Raw genomic sequence first — 22940 nt, forward strand, 5'->3', positions numbered from 1 at the left:
AAATGCAGCCAAGGTCTCATGAAAAACAAGTGGAAGAAGAAATTTGGTTGAAATCAAATAAATTAAAAAATTAAGTTATTGTGCTTATAAAAAGTGGGTGGGTCTGGCAATAAGGGGCTGCAAAACAGTGATGCTGACAAGTTAACACAGCCTAGGTCTAATAAAATTGAAGCAGTGTACTATATTTGGATGCAATCCAAAAATAAAGTGATTTATTGTGCAGAAAATGGGTAGGTTTGACAATCAAGGACTACAACTCTGCTAAATGACATACACCTGTAGAAAGCTGACATTAACTCAGCCAAGGTCTCATGAATATCACATACCAAATTTTGATGAAATTTATTAATAATTACTGCTGGACTCTCAAGAGCTATAACAACTAAACAATGATGCAGAACACTCAACCGTCTCAACATTATCAAATTAAAAATAGTTATTGTGCAGAATGAAAGTGGTTGGGTCTGACATTCTGGGCTATAATCCTGGTAAATGATGACACAGAATACTGACCAGTGAACTCAAGCAAGGTCTCATTAGAGTCTAGCTGCATACTAAATCTGGTTGAAATGCAATATTAAGGTAATTACTGTGCTGAAATGAAAATGGGACTGACTGACTTAAGGAATAGCTAGACAGATGGAAGATGGAAGCAGAATATGCAATTGCCACTTTCCTGCCAGTCCAAAGCCAGCCAATTTCATGGCAGACTAGGGCAAAATATGAGTAGCCAATCTATCTGGCCAGTTGGATTTTTAGGCATGTTGAGTAAATTGAATCTACAAATTTAATATTATTATGATATTAAAAGAAACAACAACAAAAAAACTAGTGAAAAATAAATAACTGAATTGTTTCTGATCAATCTGGGTGGTATGAAAAGACAAATAACTTGCATTTAATCTGCATACAGTAAATGCTTGAAAATCCCAAATAAAGACACTTCTGTGTCTATGCAATGTCTGATGACACCTGCTACTTCCAATTCCCAATATCAACATGTGAAGGTATCTGGATGCCTAGAAATAGAGGCTAAAAATGAATTAAACACAGCCAATCATATCTGAGGCTATAGCTTAGTGTATTTTTACACGAGTCTCTCAAAGTTACTTAATTTGTTTCACACGAATGATTTCAACAGCATTTGCATCAACATACAAAGTAAAACCACGTTAGATATATCCCGAAAAAGAGTGATTTGTGTACATGTAATCAGCCATGTCGGCCCTGGAGGTACAGTACACGCATCTTATTTTAAGGATCACTCACTCAATCTGGTGGATGTGGACAGAGGGGCAGGGAATTAGATGCCCACTATGAGTTGAGGAAGTGGAACTCAACTCAGTCTGGTGGATTTTCCACTCATTCTAGTGGAAATCCACTCAATCTCTACAGTAGCAACATTTCTTGTTATTTTTATCAGTGGCCTAGCTAGGATTACATAAAGATGAATGAGCATGTAGAAAATATGAGGTTCTAAATATCATCAATCATTTCCTACCCTGTCCATTATGTAGCGTACATCACAATAAATTGCCTATCTACAGTTTACATTTACATTTACATTATGTTCTGCATCAAGTGGTAACTTTGATGTTCATTGTCAATAAAATATTTCATAAATGTGTTTTCTGTGCTGGCTAATATATTGTCATAGTTTCCCATTTATTTCTATTATATTTCCAATCTCCATTCGAAGGAAATTAATGAATGCAGTGATACATATAAAATTCAATAAGAGATTACAAATGAACACTGTACTATTTATATCAGACATGAACAATCAAGAACACTGGAACATTATGACATGCAAGAACTCCCGCAAATTAGCTGACAGTCATGCATATGAAAATGTACTGGTGTAATATTTAATAAATATTTAACTGTTCCCTGGTGAAGTATATAATAAATATTTAACTGTTCCCCATTAAGTGCTTTTTGCAACACATTAGTGGTGCCAGTAAATGTATTGCAGCACTCGTTGCAACATCTGTTTTTCAAGTAGGTAATGATTTACATGATTGGTTGTTAGACTAAATCTGATTGGCACATTTTGCCCTGGAACAAGCATTATGTCATGGTTTGAACCTTGCATAAAGGAAGTTTTACAAATGCATGTTAAAAATACAGGCTACCTAGACAACCCAAAATGGCTGATTCCCAGTGTGGTTCATCTATTGATGATGATTTCACCTGACAAATACTGACTAATGATAATTATATTAAGACTCTATGGTCTTAAAATCATAGAAAGGAGTGAAAAGCAACAAGCTTTGTAAAATTCAACAAATAATTTATTTCCCAAGAATATAAAGTGAAAATGTCAAAAGAAGGAACTCATAGTATTGCGAATTAAATCCCAAATAATCCTAGAATTACAGACAAAAGTCCTAATGATTATAGTTCTGAATAAACTTTAGTGGAAATCCAAATTAAATTCAATGCTGAAGGTGCTAATGTGCATGTGGTGGCCCATGTAATGCTGATGTACCAACAGTCATTTGTTGGATCACAATCACACAATCCAAGAACGTATCCATATTTGAAATTTCAGTATAAATTTATGTCTCTATTTCTAAGAACGCTACTTCCAAAGAGCACTTTGTATTGCCAGAGAAAAATCCCTTGAATTAAATAATTTGAATAAATAAAATTCCAGCCCACATGAATTTCTGCACACAACAATAATACAATCGAATCTGCTAAAATTTTAAAGCACAAATGACTAAGTTTCAAATAAACAAGATTTATATTTTAAACTTAGACATATAAATAGACCCTGGATAAGGGTCTAAAGTACATTGTTCCATAAGGATCTTAGTTATAATTATAAGGTCCATCACTAAAATCACAATAAAACCATAAAACCAAATCATCATGTAGTCTAGCTATAAAAAAAATGACAACTTAAAATAATGATCCTCACTGTGACAGAGAAGAAAAGTTGTTTACCAAAACTGTCACTGATTCTGGATGTCAGCTACTACATACAATGTTTCATTACCCACAGCATATAATGAAATAAAAAACATAAATAAGAAAAACCAACAAACAAACAATGCAAATTAAAGACACATAATAGTTACAACGACAACAAATGTTAAAGTTATGAAGTATATCAGATTATTGGAGCTGGGAAAGAGTTAAGTGAGATATCAATGTAAACTTTTGACCCCAAAAATGGTATTAAATATTAGTCCAATGTACATGCATGAGGACAAAAATAGATATCAGGTATGCCAGTCAATCACCCTTTTCCCAAATGTAGAAAAAGCAGAATACCAAGCCAAATTAAGATACAGACAATTTAAAAGTTGATGCAATTTTCATTTCTTTACCTCAAATAATTTAGCACTGCAGGATCATGTGCTATCCAGGTTAAGATAAACTGAATAAATAAGAATGAAAAAATGAAATTAAGATGTAAAAGATTTATCTGATCAAAACACCCGTGTCTGGTGGCGAAATTGAGTCCTGTATCTGATCAAAAGAAGCAGACTTAAATGGCCTAAAATCATTGGCAACTAACAGGTAGTCTGTTTAAAAGTAAGTTTGGTATCTTGTCATGGATGAGAATGGCACATAAATAGATGCTAAGTATGTGTCTGTCTGTAATCTGCATAATGAAAATAGAACCAATAAATCACATAAAAGGGCACCACCTACTACCGACAAACCTTCTAAAGATGGAAAGACCATCAAGTTCAATTTGTATCGCTAATGTAGGCTCTGCATCATGAATCATATCTATATGTGGCACAAGTATATCACTCCACCCCTATCTACTGGGCAAAATGAGTTATCAGAAGTCAAGGTAAGACCATTTCTTAATCTTAACATCTCTAATATTTCTCAGTGAAAATAAGATTTTCAAAGTAGCTGCTGTGGTGGACATACAGGATTTTAGTTTGGCCCTATTTACATTCAGGACTAAGTATACAAGTAGACATCATTAGAAATCATTTAGGTGAAAACCTCATGTCAATATTACCATTCATTCAGGGGGAGTAGTGACAACAAAATTTTCAAGATAGTCATTGTGGCAGCCATACTGGATAAGCAAATGGCACCACTTTTGTTTAGGACTGATAAAGTATCATAATGAGTCTGATGGTGAGAACCCCATGATGATATAGCCATCCATTTGGCAGGAGTCAAGCTAACAATATTTTCAAGATAGCAATCATGGTTGCCATATTGGGAGTTGTCATTTTCATTTAGGACCAAATCCATACCATATGAATTCTTCTGGTGGAAACCCCATACATAATGAATTTCCATTTATAAGGAATAACAAAAACAAGATTTTCAAGATAGCAATTGGCTGACCTAATTTGATAGGGACAAAGGGAGTTTTACATGGACCAACAAAGACCAAAAAATACACACACACACACTCCAAACGTCATGTGTTAGCTTAGAATGACATTTGGAGCATGTGTTTGTGTATGTTTTGGTCTTTGTTGGTCCCTATAAAACTCCGTTTGTCCCCATCAAATTAATTTCAACTACCTACCTACAATAGTGCATATTCAGGTTAACCATTTGCAACATTGTTACTTAGTAGCTGCCCGATTGAGGTCAGCCACTTGCAACACTGTTGCCATTTTCCCCTAGTGTCCAGTACCGTGACATCATTGAGCCTAGAAATTTTGAGGTTACAAATATAGACTTGGGGTTTTCCATAGGATATTACTAAAAGATGAGACTATAAATAGATACTAACGTTTATCTAAAAAAGAAATTTCCACAAGTTGTAGCTATAAATAGATACTGGGCTTTTCTAAAGAATTGCTATACAAGATGTCATTATGAATAGTTACTAGGTTTATCTATTTTAGTCTAAACCAATGTAATCTAATGTTCCAGGATATGTTTAGTCTCCTTTAAATTCTGGGACAATTTTGTTTTTCTTAGCGGTACTTTTAGTCACATCCTTTCTGGTGTTGGTCTTTTCTTTGATTATAGCTATTTTATAGCATCATTACAATTATGCAAATTTATGAATACAGCCAACATAATTTCAGGTCTAGGTAATGCTTTATATGTAAATCTTGGATACAAGAATATAGTCATTATGCAATGAATACATATTACACAAGTGTGCAATCTGAGGTCAGCCACTTCTCGCAATGTTACTATGTAACCCAAATTGAGGTCAGCCACTTGTAATACTGTTCTCATTGCCATGACCTCTTGGATCTCAATGGTCCCATCCATGTTCATTTTCCCTTGAGACTAGCCAGTCCCATCCTGTTCAATCCTCATTTGAGGCTATACACTCCCACCATGCTAAATCCCTGTTTGAGGATATATCATCCCAGTTTTTTTTCTCCCTTATATACACCCTTTGAGGCTATATCGTCCCAAATCCCATGTTAAATTCTCATTTGTCTTATGTAGTCCCAAATGCCCTATAGTATCCCTTACTACTACTGCCCTATCACTGAATTTTGTTGTAGCCAAATGTTCATATTATCATCCACACACAAACAGATGTCTACAACAAATATTTTAAAGACTTCATATAATGCTAATCCTCCTTTCTGCAAATAGATATCATTCCCTAACCTTTCCACTCCAACCATACATTTGCTCTGGCAATTTCTGTTAATTAAATTTCTCAGAACCATTTTGATCAGAGTTATCCTGGATCAATCAGCATCACACGCATTTTCATCATTACCACATTTTCATAATTCTGTTTACATTAATTATTGTGCAGCCACAATGGTTTCAACAGTGATCAGAAAGATGTTTTGATTCAATACATCCCATATCATCAAGCCCCTTTTAAATGACTGGAAACTGACTACATTATTCTATGGGAAGAACTATTCATGGAAGAAGATTGGTCCAAAAAATGTATATCTTGATTCATAGAACATTTTTTCTATTAAATTTATTGTTACAGTAGATTTTTAAATACCATACAAGTATGCAGCCCTGTTCATGCAGGGTAAGATGATATATCATCCATTTTTGCAGATATATCATCCATTTTTGCATATGAATCAATTTTATTGTCTGTTGCCTGGAATGAGATGAATTGCTTTTTGCAAAGTAGGTTTATATGTTGTCAATACATTTCATTCACCTTCTCATCAGTATCTCAACAGACTCTATAACTTATCTTTTTGCCCTGTCTATTTTGTGGCTATTTCAATACTATCTGAAAAGATGATGCTGGAATAATTCCTCATAGCATAATAGTGAATGAATTTGTCACTTACCAGCAATAATTAAAATTACTGTAACTACAAGAGCTACAACTATAACAATTATAGGAACTGTATAATCTGATGCTGAGGCATGTACTCTTTGTGGAGATGTAGACGTTGCAGTAACAGTTGTATTTGGTGGAAGTGATCCTGAAATGAGACAAAGAATTAAATAGATAACCAAAACATTCATGTAATCCATGACCTGTTTGAAAATAACTATATTGATGTATAAAGTGATATATCCTCAACCTATGGGTCAATTTGAACTTACTTATAATTTACATATGTAATGAAATAGATGAAATTTCTCTGTCTGCAAATATGATAAAAGTGAAAAAGTAAGAATTCAACTTCACCCACATTTACTGACATGAACTGTAGTTAATTTATAGATGGCATATGCTATTTGCACAAAGGTCTATTTTAGTGAACTAAAACTGAGCTGCTTCGGATGAAAATTATTTGCTCTTATCAGTTAAGTACAGAATAAGTGATCTAAAAGTTCATTGTCATTTTCTGCTTAACAGTTTATTGCAATAAATACTCTCAAGTCAGACAAAAGGTGTTGTAATTATTTTTTCAAACGGTCATCAACTTCCCACCTGATTTATCAGTATAAATAAGAGTAATATAAAAATTCTAGCATATTTTACTACAACTGCTTTAAGAAGTAAAAAAGGTTTGAAAGATGCGTCAAAACCAAAATAAAGCAACTTGTAAACCTGCAAAATGGTAACTTCAATGAGACTAGTAGCAACATTATGCTGGTTTTGGCTTTGTCTGCCCTTTTGGGCCCACTGATACATGTCACTACCTCTATGCTCCATTACTTGGAAAAGTAGCTGTATGCTATGCACAACCTATGGCTAATAATCCATGAAAGTGAACAGTCATGGGAGACAAAGGCGTATGATGAGTATCAGCCAAAAAAGGCACACAAAATGCCAAACTCAGCTAGATTAACACTATTTATACCATGTACAACCCATGGAATGATTAGCATGCTTTTGAGACTGCGTACAGTATCTGCACACATCAGTCAGGTTGCTAGGAAGCCAGTACTGGATAGATTAATAGTTGCCCAGACTATGCAAAGCTTGCTGTGTGATTACAACTGATGCAGATTGTGACAAAGCAACCGATTTTGCGTGCGTTTAAATTCAAACTAGAGAGATAAGCTATTTTGATTTAATCTGCACTTGGGGTAGAACAGCTTTTGTTAATATGGAAAAATAACTGAATATTTAGAGTAAGTGTGCTGGAATTATCCAGTTGGGCTACAATTACTATCTATACTTACCATTACACAAGGCATAAATAGTAAAGGCTTATTTTTTTATATTAGCTTACAAAGGAAAAAGCCCATCACAAGTTTTCCAAATAATTTCTTCATGCTAAATATGTCATTTTCATTTACACTCTCAATACAAGCAGTAGTCATAAGAACTAATATGCTGTACTGTCAGACAGAGGATCACTGGTTCAAATCTAAGTTTTGGACAAAAAATTTCATTGTAAGTGGGGAGACTATCAAGTCTGACTAGTGAAACTGAAGGTCAAATCTGAAGATTGTAAGGGCAATTTAGTAATGGATAAGTAGCACACATAATCTCTGAATCATACCTGAAACTGATTTGGACTGTGAACATTAGCTGAATGTAAAACCTCAATCAAGCTTGCAATCAGTCAGGTGCCAGCAAGGTCAAAGAACTATTTCAAAAGCACAGCTTGGATGGAGAAATCATATTTTATATTAAAGAATGACTACTGTATATAATGGCACAAAATCAGACTGATGCTAATCGTATTTTGAGGAGTTTATGGAGATCTCTTGAAATGGAATTAAACTACCCATTGACTGGGATATAAAGTCTGCAGCAGAGAAACTTTGATCTCTGTAATGTTTCAGTGCATCATATCAATTTATCAAAGAAGCTCAAAAAATGTTATATATATATATATATATATATATATTCAATTTCAGAGGCATATTCCACACACACTGATTAACTTTTTAGTAACTTTAGAAATGGAACAAAATAAACTAGGGTAGGCTTTTGACAAAATGAAGAAAACTAATTTATGCAAAATGGTTCAAAAGTAGAGTATCTGATTAGATTGCCCACTACATCTGAAGCATCCAAAACTTATGATTCTAACTTTAATGATGAAGACATCCAAGAACAAACCAATTAAATAGGTGTTTCTAGGGTATTATAAAGGAATGGGATCTAAACAGTTTTACAAATTGATATACCATGAGACAGAAGAAAAGCAGTGTGAGTATAAGAGGACATTAGTAATGGCTGTTGCTGAACATAAATAACCTAAAAGTATTGATGAAATTTTTAAGACATTTAATATTTATGGGTACTTAGGTCAGTCTGAAAAAATTAATGATGGTACAGTATTGTATTCAGGGATGGGTCATTTGAAGTTATTGATGTAGATTCTTTATCAAGCACTTCAAAAGAATTTTGCTATTAAGACCCTGATATAGGCGCACTGAATTATTTGACAAGGGCAGATTTACAATGACTTTTGTATAAAATACAACAAGAGACTTTTAACACCTGTAACTGGAAGAAACAATGGCATCCACTCGTCAAAATTTTATGACCCCCCTTTTTAAGTCCTGAGAAGCAAAAACCATATCTGAGAAATACAAATGCTCTACCATGTTTAGAATCATCCAATTTTATGGTAGTATTTCTAGTTGGTACACTACTCAGTGATTGTTTCCCTTTACGCACATTTGTGCATCAGGAACGCATGCTGGAGAAAATTGACACACACATTTTGCTGCTGTGCATTTTTTTAATGCAAAGGATTCGCATAAATCGATCAGGATTTATTTAATATCCAATACTTTGGACGAGGGATGGCATCATGTATACTTTGAGCATAGGCATAGTCTGGTTCCCTGCTTCGGATGCTCTCTGTGTTGCACTCCGCTATTCGCATAGCAGAGTGTAATGCAGGGAGCATATGAAACAGGGAACCAGACTAGCATAGGCAATGTTATGACGGAGTAACTTCCCCTAATCTCGTGAGCTCTCACACAATTTCCATGAGCTCATCAAGATGTCGTCCAGATGGAATCAGGTCACAATTAGTACTTCCAGTTCAGTACCCACAAATGTAGTTCTAGTCTATTTTTAGAACATTTTTGGTAGGGATTTAAAGGTAATTGTTTATTCTTGAGAATATGAGCTCAGGGTGTGGTGTTCTGTGTGTATTTCAGCAACTGTGCACAGTGAGTAATAAGGCCTTGGTGATGATCTGGAACTGAAATCTGTGTTCTGTTTACATGCTGCTCTGTTGACAGTCCAGCCTCTCAAAAATATGCAGGTCAACCTTTGACAAGAACTTCACTGTGAAGTCATCTTTGAAAGTATTTTAGATTAACATATGATTTGTACTGATTGTCACACAGTGGAAAGATCAGTATTGAGAAACAAATGTAGAGAACATATAGTAAAATTAATTGTGTTCTATGTCCAGATGTTTAACATCAACACTTGTTGCACTAGAAAGTGATCACCAGATTAAAATGGCTTGGACTAAGAATCATTAGCGAAGAAAGTGAAAGAAGCAGAACACAAAAGAGTAACTGTGGATCTAACTTTAATGAAAAAATGGAGAAAATAATTTCCTTGACTGGAATATGGCACATCCATTAGGATTACCGGTGTGACTTCTGATCACATGATTGAGAAGCTGCAAAAGTGAATAATCCTTTCATGACAGGGTTTAAGAATGTTAAAAATTCTGCCCTTGTTCGCCACAAAATATCTGGAGAACACATTATCACCCAAGACATTCTTTCATAACAAAGAAATCAGTAAACTTGCAGAGACAAATGCATTATTTGGATTATAAAGTCAGGGGGTCATTGCAGATTTTGTTGGTTTTTAACTTGCTGCAATAAAAGAAAGATCTTAAAGTACAAGTGTAACTTATTAGAAAGAAGACTGATCATTAGCCTTTTTGATTTTTGGATAAATGTGTTCTAGGATGAAGTACAATGAAACCGATGACAGTACACATTTTATGACAGGCAGTAAATTAACTGCCATTTGGTTAAAAAGATTTAATTGGCTTTTTGTATTGGCTTATATGTAATGTGTTGGTGTATAATATTGCTACAAAAAGATTATAAGGAGACTGTTAAAAGTTTGACTTTAAACTAAAAGAAAAATGAACTAATAAAATTATACTATGAATATACGGTAAATACAGTATGAATGTTTCTAACCTTACAACAATACTAAAATCAGAAAATAAACAATAACAAACAATAAACCACATCAGTAAAATTGTCAGCAATTAGTTTCAATCCAAAGAATGATTACTGTGATGCTGTTGCATCTCCATTCCCACCCAAGAAACTTACATTAATGAATACCTGGCATTACTGTACCATATATACAAACGTTAATTACCATCATTAAATTAAAAGAAGGAATGGAGAAACATACCACGCAGCTTATGTACCCTAAAAAATGATTCAGAATAAATATTATTTAGTAAACAACGTTAAATGCCTTTCGAGTTGAGAACAAAAAAGGGATATAAAATATGGGAAAATAAGTTGTCACATGTATGGTACATGTAGCTTGAGAATGAGTATGTAGGTACCGCTAGTTGCAAGAAAATAGGGCATTGTTTATTTGCCAATCAATTCCTGGTGCTTACATAACACACTGCAGAACATAGTTTCTTCGAATTATGTCAGAGGGCCAGTCCTTTTCACAATATAACTGCAATAATAAGGATTAACTATTAAATAGTCATGCTGGTTTTCTTGCTTACTGGTATTTACTTTTAAGACTAACCTTCAGCTATTGTGCAGTTTGGCCACAGCTGACCAGAATATGAAAAGAAGGCATGTCCCAGAAGAAAATAAGGCATGTCACAGGGAGAAACAGCATGTCCTTTGAGAATTTCACATGTCTTGGACCCGGAAGATTGGTCAATATTTAGTGAAAATGAGGCTTAAAAAATGCTGCGAAAAACCTCCTGATTTTAGGTCCCAATCTCCCTATTTTTTTCATTCAATCTCCCTACTTGGCTTTTGAAAAGTTGACAGGTATGCGATAGATGGACAAAAAAACTCTTACATCTAAATGATTGCTGTGTCTAGTTTATGCCAAGGCATGCTCAGCATGAAGTGAAAAACATTTTTATTTTAAAAAATGCATGAAATATTCAAAGTCTGATCTGAACTTTTTAGAAAAATTTAATGTCACTGTCCCCAAATCTCTGAATCCTTGACTGAATGCTTCATCATTTATTGCCTTTCTCAAAGACACAACACCATTTGCTACTGTACGAACTGAACTCATCACCTTCCAATCCAGAAACTGTAATACTACGCACAGGCCCATGCAGCCCCAAACATGATTCCCTGTTAATATTTTGAACCAAACAAAAATAAAAATAAACTCACCTGTGGTAGTCATATATCTTTCTCTGTTTTCTCCTCTGAAAAAAAAAGTTTTAGAAGATAGATGGCTGTTTCTGAAATACTGTAAATCAAAAATTCATTGTCACACATTAAACATATTCTTGCTGCATGCATTAATTTTTTATGAGTTAAAGACTATGTTACAGCAGTGTCCATTCTGTAGGAAATACTGTGCATTAGCTGATTCAGCAGACAATGGCTCCAATGCCAAATTAATAAATGCTGGCTCAATTCTAGATGGATTATAAAATGCTCATATCTGCCTGATTACAATCAAGCACAATTAAAACCTGTCAAAAGAGTTTTTCCTCTTGTTGTCTTGCCTTCTGCAGACAAAAATGAGAGACAAATTGATCATCATATTCTCTGTCATTAGTATGAACTGTGTCAGTGTAAAATTCAATCACGAAGTTTTTGTGCAGGCTCATAAGACTAGAACTACCCCCCCCAAAAATTATTTTGAAACGTTTTACAATTAAAGTTTTGGGAGTTGGGAAAGATTTTTTCATAACAAAGTGAATTTTTATTTCATTAAGTTGACAGGTACGGGGGGGGGGGGGAGCAAAAGTTCCCACCTAACTGTTGCATACTGTGACTGAATTAAATGCACATTTGCTAGGAACTTATCTTTGGAATATTGCATAAATTGACAAGTAACTGCTGCAGAAATAATTTATTTCAAGATTATGTAAGGATACATGTACATATAAGAATTCAAGATTATTTTTGACAATTTATGAGATTATGAATGCAGCAGATCACATGAATCAGGTCACAAAGCAAAATTTGCATGTGGTCTCACAAACAATATTCCTCAATCCTAAATTTTATTGGATATTATAAATATTAATACAAATTTGTTTTAGATATTATTTTTGCTATTTTTGTAAAACAAACAAGTTTTAATTACGAATTTAATCTAATGATATTTATCTAAAGGAAGATATATCATCGTCACTGACACACTGGTCTGCAAGAAATCAGAAAATATTTCTCATTGTAGAACAAGTACACTTTGTATAAAAAATATATAGAAATACCCTGTGTGGTCCATGTAAATCTTTAAAATGTAACGATTTTTGAACTCATTCTGCATAACTGACACAAGTCACAGAATGCAAAAGTCAATGAACCAGTAACCTGAGGGTATGTTATTATAATTGTAAAGAATTGAGTACAGTTTGATATATACATGCACTGGAGCATGGCTAAATAAATTCCATAAGCTACTGTCCAGAATATCTGAAATTCTAAGTCAAGCTAGTGAAACTCTGCAAAGGGGTTTTCTGTAGCAAGCCAGTTTTGCCAATATAAATAGGTCAAACAAATTGCTGACATAGATTCTCAGCTAATATGTAATATGTATATCAGCTGCATGCACCATGAAACTGAACTTGGTAAATGGAAGACCCATTATTTTCAAAAGTTATTAGCAAGCTTGTGTACTACCACAGCACTCAAGTGAATACATGCTAATGTCTGTTGTTGTAGGGTTTAACGCCATTTTTCAGCACACGATAGGCTATACATGGCGGCCAGTATTAATGGTGGATGAAGAACCCAGGAAATCCACGGAAAGAACCACCCACCCTCGAGAAGCTACTGGCAAGCTTTCTCACATACCCACATTGGCCGAATCTGAGACTCGAACCCACGCAGACAGAGGTGAGATGGCAGTGATCCGTAACGGAGAGCGCTTTAGACCACTCGGCCACTCGGGGCCCCGCTAATGTCTGTAAAGGACAGTTCTTTGCTACAGTGTCAATCACTAAGTGCTTACACTTTCTTGTGTATATCTCTCGCTCACCTGGTGGTAAAGATCAAACAGGTTACAAGTGACCATGTAGTGAGACTGGCATCGCTTGGCAGATGAGTTCATACCAAGTAAAAATATAACATTTATTCTCACAAAGGAATGCCAGATTCAGGCCACAATAATGCTCTATTAGCTGACAATACTTACTGAAAAATCAAAAAACTGTAAAGAACAAAGATACAAAATGTGCTGATAAAATGCCACTTCTGATTGCATTAAACTAGGTTAGCATTAAAAGAGAATCTATATCATGACAAAACGCATCTGATTTGTTTTCAATCCCCTTCAAAAATTAAAACCATTGTAGATTTTAAAAAAACTACTGATTTGGAAGCCAATCTATTGATCAAAATATTGAGCTCTACTTATCGGTAGAACTGGTTCTGTCACATGTATGTAAAAGAGGTGTTGAAAAATGTGGTATACTGAATGTCATTGCTCTGACACTTTGAACAGATTGATTGACTGTAGCTGAGACAGTTATGCCATTACTCATGAAATTCAATTTCTGTGCTGGAGATAGAGAAAATGAGAAACACATGCATTGCTCAAGGCCTCCATTAATTGATTACTTCAGACAAGCATAAACTTTTCATAATTATTTTATTCACAGCCATTAGGAAGATACCCATGCCTTAATTCAGTGTGATCAGTTACTAATGTACCAACCCAGCAAACTAATGGATTACTATAGTAAACTTTGTCACTAACCCACCTCCAAAGCTTGACTGTCAAACAATACCTTGGGTACCGGTCAATACATTTAACCACTGATACATTACACTGTGTGAAAGCATTAGCAAGGAAGATCAAACACACAACTACTTCATTATTATTCATAACAGACCAATGAATGTTCATTTTAGGTAACCAAAGAAATAAGGAAAAACAATAGTATTGTTCCCTATTCAAGTGCTGTGTACTTCGCTCAGCACACAAAGTTAAACTTTTATACACTGAATCAGTTATGGAGACAAATGTTTTAAGGGTGTGTTACCTAGAGTTGGACTCCCAGAGAAGAGCTGAATACTAGTCACTTACCAATGTTTCCAAATCTATAACAAACAAGCCCCTGTTCATTTCTGATGGTTCTAACACTCCAATAAGATCAATATGGTGGAGAGAGGGGTTGATTAGAGTTGCTGGAAAATTCTAAGTTTAAACTATACCTTAAACATTTGCTAACTGTTATGAATTTGACTATCTCCATTAATCTGCTGACTAAAGTTGCTGATGATACATGCGGGAAAACAATATAAAACCCCACCGAAAAAAAAAGAATCTGAACCTAATCTTTATAGTGTAAAAGAAACATGGACACAATCTAGAAGAGAAAGGTACTTATAATAATTGGTCTGAAACACTATGACATGTTCAGCCAGAATGTGAAAAAGCATAGCCTTTATTGTGCTGTGCTCTGCACAGTACCTTGACTACACTTCATAAATAATGTTCACAGAACATTTACTACACCTTTAAGCTGTATATTTACATCTTTATGCCTCAATACATGTCAATCTGCACAGTACATTTACTACACCTTTAAGCTGTATATTTACATCTTTATGCCTCAATACATGTCAATCTGCACAGTACATTTACTACACCTTTAAGCTGTACATTTACATCTTTATGCCTCAATACATGTCAATCTGCACAGTACATTTACTACACCTTTAAGCTGCATGTTTACTACACCCTTTAGCATAAATAAATATCAATCTGCACAGTACCATTACACCATTAAGCTCTACCTTTTCTACACCTTTCAGTATAAACGTCAATCTGCACAGTACCATTACACAATTAAGTTCTACCTTTTCTACACCTTTCAGCATATATAAATGTCAAAAGTTGGAGTAGTTTACTGGAAAAACAATAGCAAACAGTCTAGCATTTGTACGAGGTAGTCATTTATTTGATCAGGATTTAGCAAAAATTAATTAATTACACTAATGAGATAAAGCATAGAACATTACAGAGAAAACTACAGCATTCAGTGGAAAAAGTGTAATGACACCTATCTGAAAGAATGGTTAAGAGAACATGGTTTTGTGTTTTGTGACTCAGTAGTTACACAACCTGTATGATGCTTTCCTCAGTACAAGTCTACTAGTCCTGATGCATCTAATTAAATTCCCTTAAACAGGTAACTTTACTTGTGAAAAGAAAATAGTATGCATGCAATATGCAGCATAAATGCAAATAAAATGCACAATGAATGCCAACTGAATTTTCCAAACTTGAGATTATCATGTTCAGTTGTATAAAATTGAATGATGTATTGCTTTTGTGTTTTATCTGATTAAAAGTTTGCTTTGTTAAAATAGAACATGCATAAAATTCAAAAGACAACAACGAATACTACTGAACATGGTAATCCCAAGTTTAAAAATATTTCCAAATTAACAAACATAGAAGCAAATGATAAATGTAGTAATAAATGCATAATAAGAAACCTGTCCTGAGACCACAAGCAAACATCAAGATGAGAACATTCAAATGTGAATGGAATGCAAACAGTATACAAATACAAATGGAATGCAAAAAGGATGCAAATTATAATGGGATGCACACAGTATGCAAACGAATAAAAATGCACCTGAATTTCACATGAAATATAAACGAGTTGCATATATGCTAAAAATTACCTGCTTTATGATCTGTATCCCAATCAATCTATGAACCAGGAAATAAATCAAAATTTGAAAAATGCTGACAAACTAAATTTAATGAGTTTTACCAGCCTTATAATGATGAAGACAAATCAGAGCACATATATGTGCACTGCCTTGTACTGGGATTAGTCTGTACTTTTGGGGCAGCAGTAAAACTAATTTCAATGACATAATACTTACCTGCATCTATTGAATAGCTAGCTCTTTTCCAGACTGAAAATACAGTATGATGAGAATTCATACTCATGTAACCAGAAAGTTCTGGAGCACCAAAATGACCATGGTCCAACCTGCCATGTGCAATGTCTTCATTCTTTCCCAGAATGCAGTCTAAACAAGTGGTACATCAGTGTGAGGCAGAAGGAGGAAATCTGGCAATATCAACAGGTAAGTATTCCAGCATTAAAATTAGTTCCCCACCCCCACCCCCCGGCCAAAAAACACTACATTTTAATATCAGCAATACAAATCTTGTTGCTACTGTGCTGCTGAATTTGTCAGATTTGTGGGAGGCTGAGGATCACACAACTGACCTATAGAATAGAAGACTAATGCTGGATGGTATCTGCATGGGTAACTTCTTGCACTAAGCATTCAGATACATGGCAGATATGACTTTACTTTGGTGAGCCAATGACATCAGTTAAAAGGAGAAGCATTGTTTCCCTTTACCCTCATTTGTGCATCAGAGACCCCCCAAATTTTTGGCTGACCCCCAATTCTGACACCATGGGGTTTTCCTACTCTTTATTTTCTCTTTAGAACTATAAAGCTGGAAATAAAAGTCTACTTGGATCATCCCTAACACAGACTTGGGATCTCAATCAAGAGTGGAATAGCTGATGCAAGCTGGGATTTTTTTTCTTTAACTAAAAAGAACCTGGTTGACAAAGGTGAGAAGCTGATTCATTGAACTTATTACAGCTGGGCCCTATAGATAGGCCATTAGGCTTGTTTTGCAGATGCTAATGAGAAGAAGAAAAAAAACAGGCCTGAGGGTAGGGTTCTTGAAGGAATCTTCACCCAATGGTTCATATGGAGTTTTAGTTAGAGATAGCAAGACATGAGAGATTCCATCCAGGCAATAGCAAATGGGACAACAGTCTGGCAGCTTGAAATACCAGAATAGATCTGCTAAATGAAAGTCCGTCCCAATGGCTGGGCTTTAAAATAAACTTTTTTTTTCCAGCTACCTTTAGTTCTTAATAGCAGAAACCAAGAAAAGGGAAGAGAACAAAATATGCCATAGAGGGACAGCTAAGAGTTATACAATCCCCAATGATTCTCCATTTAGCATCATAGATCTGAGAGGTACATTATCTCCAAGGTTCAAAAATACACTTCATGACTTGTTTGAAAACTGGTGGAGACATTGTTTGAGATAAGCCATGACAGGAGATGCCTCCACTAAAGTAGTGTACTGGGATGGTCCACTAACAGGTCAATAAGATTGCTGAGCCACAAAGGGGCCATCAAAATGAGCTGAGCAGTACAGATCTATGTCGTGAAGCATCAGAGGGATTATCCTGAAAGAATGGGAGGTACAAGCAAACAGAGAATCTCATTTCAGGCTGAAAACATCCACTGCCCATGTCCTCTGGACAGGGACAAGAAAAAACGTAAAGGAGAGCTTGTTGTTTAGCATTCAAGCAAGTCGACCAATGGTGTGCCTCAATGTTGGAACTGGAAATCTATGGACTGGTGTAGAGACCATTCCATGAGGACTATCTTCCCTTTCCTGGACAGACTCTCTGCCAAAAAATAATCTCTTTGCCATGAATGTGGCTAGCCCAGAGGGTAATCTCCTTGAAGTCACCATGTGAAAGGGGTTCAAAGCCTCCACACACAGAGAAGGGGCATATCTACCTCCTTGTCCTCTGAGGAATGCTACCACTGATGTGTCGTCAGAGGTAACCATCACAGATTGACCTGATATTTTGTTGACAAACCCCTGAAAGTACCAAGAACATTACCTTCATTTCCAGTCCCTCAGATTTGAGCTGTCTCATTTTTGGTGAGTGATGTAGTGGATAGATTCTTCTATCAAGCACAAACCCTGAAGAATAAGTCTTTCTGTTTCCAGATTAGTGTCCACCATTAATGTGATATGTTGGTGAACAGGAGTTAGTTGAGGGAGTGGGTGAAAAGGAGATATGAGGATTCTGGTCAGAAGTTGGTCCTGATTTGTCACCTAATCAGATGATGGTGGAAATCCAGACCAGAGAAATCTGTGCATATTTTTTTCAAAGGATCACTGTGATCCCTGTGCAGTTTCCAATTCAACAAAAGGAGAATCTGGAGAGTTGCAAGTACAATTAGCTAAGGGGAGCTAGGACGCATTAGGTCCCCAGCACAGAGAGAAAATGATGAGCAGAAAACATGGTCAATCTCAGTGACAGGATCTTGTCTACTGTCCCAAGGGACATGGACAAATCCTCTGTGAGAAAATCAAACCCCATTTGGATAAAATCTTGACACAGAGTAAGCTCCAATATGTCTAGACCGAGTAAAAGACCCAGCCTGGTCACTATGGACAAACAGTGGGACAGCTCTAATCTGAGGGATTCTAGCTTGCCAAGCGGATTAACTAATTGTCAAAATAACGGACGAATGAGATACCTAGTGACCTAAATTGTACTGAACAACTCCTCTACTGCATCCAACTGAAGGAGAGCACCTCTTTCTTGTACTGCGCCAAATTCAAAACTGGTGGAAGAACATGGAGAACCTTACTACAGGAGATAGATTCTGAAGCTGAAGCTGGACTCCACCATTATGATGGAAAGGACCCAGTCATTGCATAATAATAATATGCCAGACCATGTCTATGAAAAGAGGCCTAGTTTGAGAACCTATGGGATAGGAACACTCTACACAAGAGGAAGCAAGTCCCCAGGGTTGCCTACTCTTGTCCCCAAGATTAGGTAAGGGTGCACAAATTTCCTCCCTGGGCCTCTGTGGCAACCTTATGGGGCCATATTACCAAGGGTGAGCTCTGAAATATGATTGTTTTCTTGACTAATGAAAATGGCACAATGTATTTTTCATCACATAGTAGTCATGACGATCAACTAAATTTGTCTTTAGGTTAAAATCTTTAATATTATGATAATCATCATTTAATGCCTTTAAAATGTTGAGTGATGAGTATATTTTTTCTATTGGTTACGGTAGTATAGCTGTTTCCTTAAACTGTTTAAAAGTATCTATGAATTTGATTAAATAAATGTCTTTCCTGAAATATTTTGATAAATGCATGTAAAATGTTTTTTAATTTCTGTCCATTTCTCATCACTCAAATTTATAGCTCAACATACTGTCCATTAATATAAATCTATCAACAAACATAACTGCCCTTTCAACTGTTAATTCTTATCCTTCCCTCATGAACCTGTCAACCATTAAATCCTTAGTCAATGAAAAACATATTTCTCATTATACAATTTTTACCTGTCCATTCAGATTTTTAGTCATTTTGATGAGTATGTGGCTGTGACAACCAGAAAAATTATCTACGAATAATATAATTTGTTCTAGATATTTGTAATTCAAATTGTATTCATTATGCGCTGGACCACAATATTTTGATATTAAATGGCTATGTTTTTGTTCTTCATTTTCAGTTATTTCTCTCTCATAGTTGAAACATATTTAACTTTTAAAATGTTTTAAATCTTCATCTGTGAAACAACCGGTTTTATCTTCCTTAATTCTATAGTTTAATGATTTCACTAAAATACTTAAAAACAAACTATACCATGCTATGACTCTATGGTCACAAACTAAGTTACAGGAAGAAGCCAAACCAACAAGTTTTGTAAAACTTAACAAAGAATTTAACTGATCAAAAAATCATAAATGAAAATGTGACAGGAACTTAACAGTTGTTATGATGTGAATCCAGAAAAATCTTGATAAAATTTTATGAAAGTCCTAAATGAATGTAAAGTTCTGCAGATGCATAAAAACTGAAAGTGTACTGGTCTGCCAAGAATTGTGGCACTGTCAAGATGGCATCATCCAGAACTCCTCTGAATAATTCACAACAGTTGCAGAATAATATTAGAGTCTAAATAATGAGCACTTTCTATTCAAAATGAACAGTCCAAACAAACATTTTTCATACTGAATATCTAAGTACAACAAAAAACATGTCTGCAGACTCACAACCGCAACACCAGAATTGTGAATGACTCCAAATTCAGAATAAAACTGATGGCTCAGTCCTCTCTTTATATAAACCATCTATTGCGACAATATTTCGCAATGCAACCTGACGTGACAGATCACACTACTGACTTTGCATCAAACTTGCCTATTCATGTGACCTAGCCCAACCAATGTAAAGTTACTGAATTCTCATTGAAATGTTGAACCTCATCAGCCGATGAGAAATTAAGCCATAGGCACCATTTAGCATTATTATTAAGATTGTTATCATTAACTGTCAACACATACATAAGCATTTATTTATAAATGCAATATTATACTCTTAATAAAATTCCAGTCATGTATGCAAAATCTAACTAAAGATATTCTGCACGATTTACAACCATGAATGAAATTATAAAAATTAGATACAATCATGTATCAGCAGTTACAAAAAATATAGATATACATAACAACCTCTATAAACTATTGGTTTGTAAGACCTGTTGATCGAGTAATGCAACCAGAATCGTAAAATTTCTTTTTTTCTGTTTTGCTTGTACAGAATATTATGAATATTTAATTTTATTGACGCTCTGTTTCAATGCTTTGCACCTTCAGTATGCATTGCTTTTAGCACAAATGCACCTCCTGTGCACATTGTCTTTGAAACAATTGTGTGTCATACATATTTCCTTACATGATTACATGTCTGTGCAGGTGACACAACAATACTTTCAAAATCACATTAAATAACATTGCATATTTAACTAATGCTGATAGTGTTTCATTCTATAACCAAACCTTCTTAAGGCAAATTATCAATCTACATTGAGACATATTATTTTGTGCTTCTTCTAAAGAATTTAAAGCATTCATATCATATATATTCTGTTTGTGATGTCAAGTTATCTGAAATGACAACAATCTTGATTTTAAAAAAAATATTTGAACATTTTGATATATTCCATCTTCATAGTCATTAGGAACACCACATTAAAATATCATGTGTCACTTATGTCTTTCTCTATTCTAGTTCAAGGGATATGGTTTAACTATTTCATAAACATTTACAGATATAAGAGGCTCATTTTTGATCTTTTATTGAAATGTAAACTTTAACAGGACAAATCGATGAATGTGTGTATCTGAATTGTATTTTGATGACCTACATGATTACTTAATGTGTTTAACACAAGTTCCACAAAATTAAAGAAAAATGTACCATTTTTGTCATACTGATACAAGGTTTTGTTTTAAAAAATCTATTCTGGCAAATTTATGCAGGACCTTCTTCTCAACGGTTATCTATGTCCAATTTAAATTATTTGATTCATGAGAAACTAATACCAAACATGAAAAAAAATGTGGGAAAACTTACATTGGCACACATATGTCTCTCTCATTCCTCTCATGCCCTTCCTGGCATTTGGGCCCACAGGTATAATCTACAATTAAAAAAAATCACTGCAGTGGAATTTCCTTCAAAAGAATAGCATTGCCAATTAATATGTATTGCGCTAAAAATGATGGTACAGAATCTGGCAAGCTCAAATTCCATTAGAAATTGTCTTTTGTGAGCAACATTTTCTTGTTATCCTATGCTTACCTCTGTAACATTGTCTTATCATTCACCTCCCCATTCAATTATCAGATTCTCCATGACTCTATTTCTTTGGAAACTGCAGCATAGAAATTCACCAAATTTTCTAAGTAAGTTATCTGTCTAGTAGTCAACGTATGCAGAGAGAATGATTTCTGGCTCTTCACCACGAGGTTCCATGAATGTGGCTTGATTGGGTTAGAGTGAGTCCTTCCTGGCAATGGTATCAAAGTATGCAAATTTCAATTACAGTGACCTCTGCCCTTAATTTACATGTGCAGTCACAGCAGGAAATAAAAATGTCAGCAGTTTTGTGTTACAACCTTAGGTTTAAGCTAAGGAAAGGGGAGGTACAATATTTACTAGCAAGAGTCTACTGCTCAAAAAGAATGTCCATGAATTCAAGACCATTTTTCTTTTTAACAGCTTTTGTTGAAACATGATCTTAAGCAGTAAGATTTTAAAATCTGTAACTGTGGCAGCAATAATGATGTAACATTGGTACCATTCTCATTAACAACAAAAAACTAGACACCATTAGAAGACTTTTAATGAAAACTCCATAATGATATGACTCCATTTGGAAGGAGTAGCAAATACAAGACTTTCAAGGTGGATGCCATGGTAGCCACATTAAATTAAAAAATTGGCACGTTTTTCATCCAGTACCAACTAGACATCTTAAGAAGCCCTCTGGTGAAAAGCACTTGCCAATATGATTTTCTGTTCAGAAGTAACAACAAGAATTTCAAGATGGCTGCAAGGATGGCTATATTTGATCTCAGACTGACACCATTTACATTAAAAAAGAAAGTAGACATCATAAACAATCTTTCATTGAACACCTGGAGTTGTTTTGACTTCACATTCGTAAATAGCAACAATAAGATTTTCAAGTTAGTCATTGTTGAATCCATTTTCAATTTGGACAAACTAGACATAATAAAAAGTCTGGTGAAAATCCCATTCCAATATGACTTTCCAGTCAAAAAATGTAGTG

At 34.8% G+C, this 22940-nt stretch overlaps 1 protein-coding gene across 2 annotated transcripts in view; it reads right to left on the bottom strand.

Annotated features, from left to right (window-relative positions):
• The window catches only part of LOC149804543 (uncharacterized), a 90453-nt gene that overhangs the window by 36201 nt on the left and 31312 nt on the right, over positions 1 to 22940 (bottom strand). For both annotated transcript variants that reach the window (XM_089941359.1, XM_089941364.1), the window contains exons 5-7: positions 21719 to 21785; positions 11677 to 11711; positions 6234 to 6371 (exon numbers count right to left, since the gene is read on the bottom strand). In XM_089941359.1, coding sequence (XP_089797485.1) covers positions 6234 to 6371; positions 11677 to 11711; positions 21719 to 21785 — 240 coding nt within the window. The remainder of the gene's footprint in view (positions 1 to 6233; positions 6372 to 11676; positions 11712 to 21718; positions 21786 to 22940) is intronic.

Source organism: Sinohyriopsis cumingii, chromosome 2 (assembly GCF_028554795.1).
Source record: "Sinohyriopsis cumingii isolate HCF-2022 chromosome 2, ASM2855479v2, whole genome shotgun sequence".
In the NCBI taxonomy this organism is placed as follows: domain Eukaryota; kingdom Metazoa; phylum Mollusca; class Bivalvia; order Unionida; family Unionidae; genus Sinohyriopsis; species Sinohyriopsis cumingii.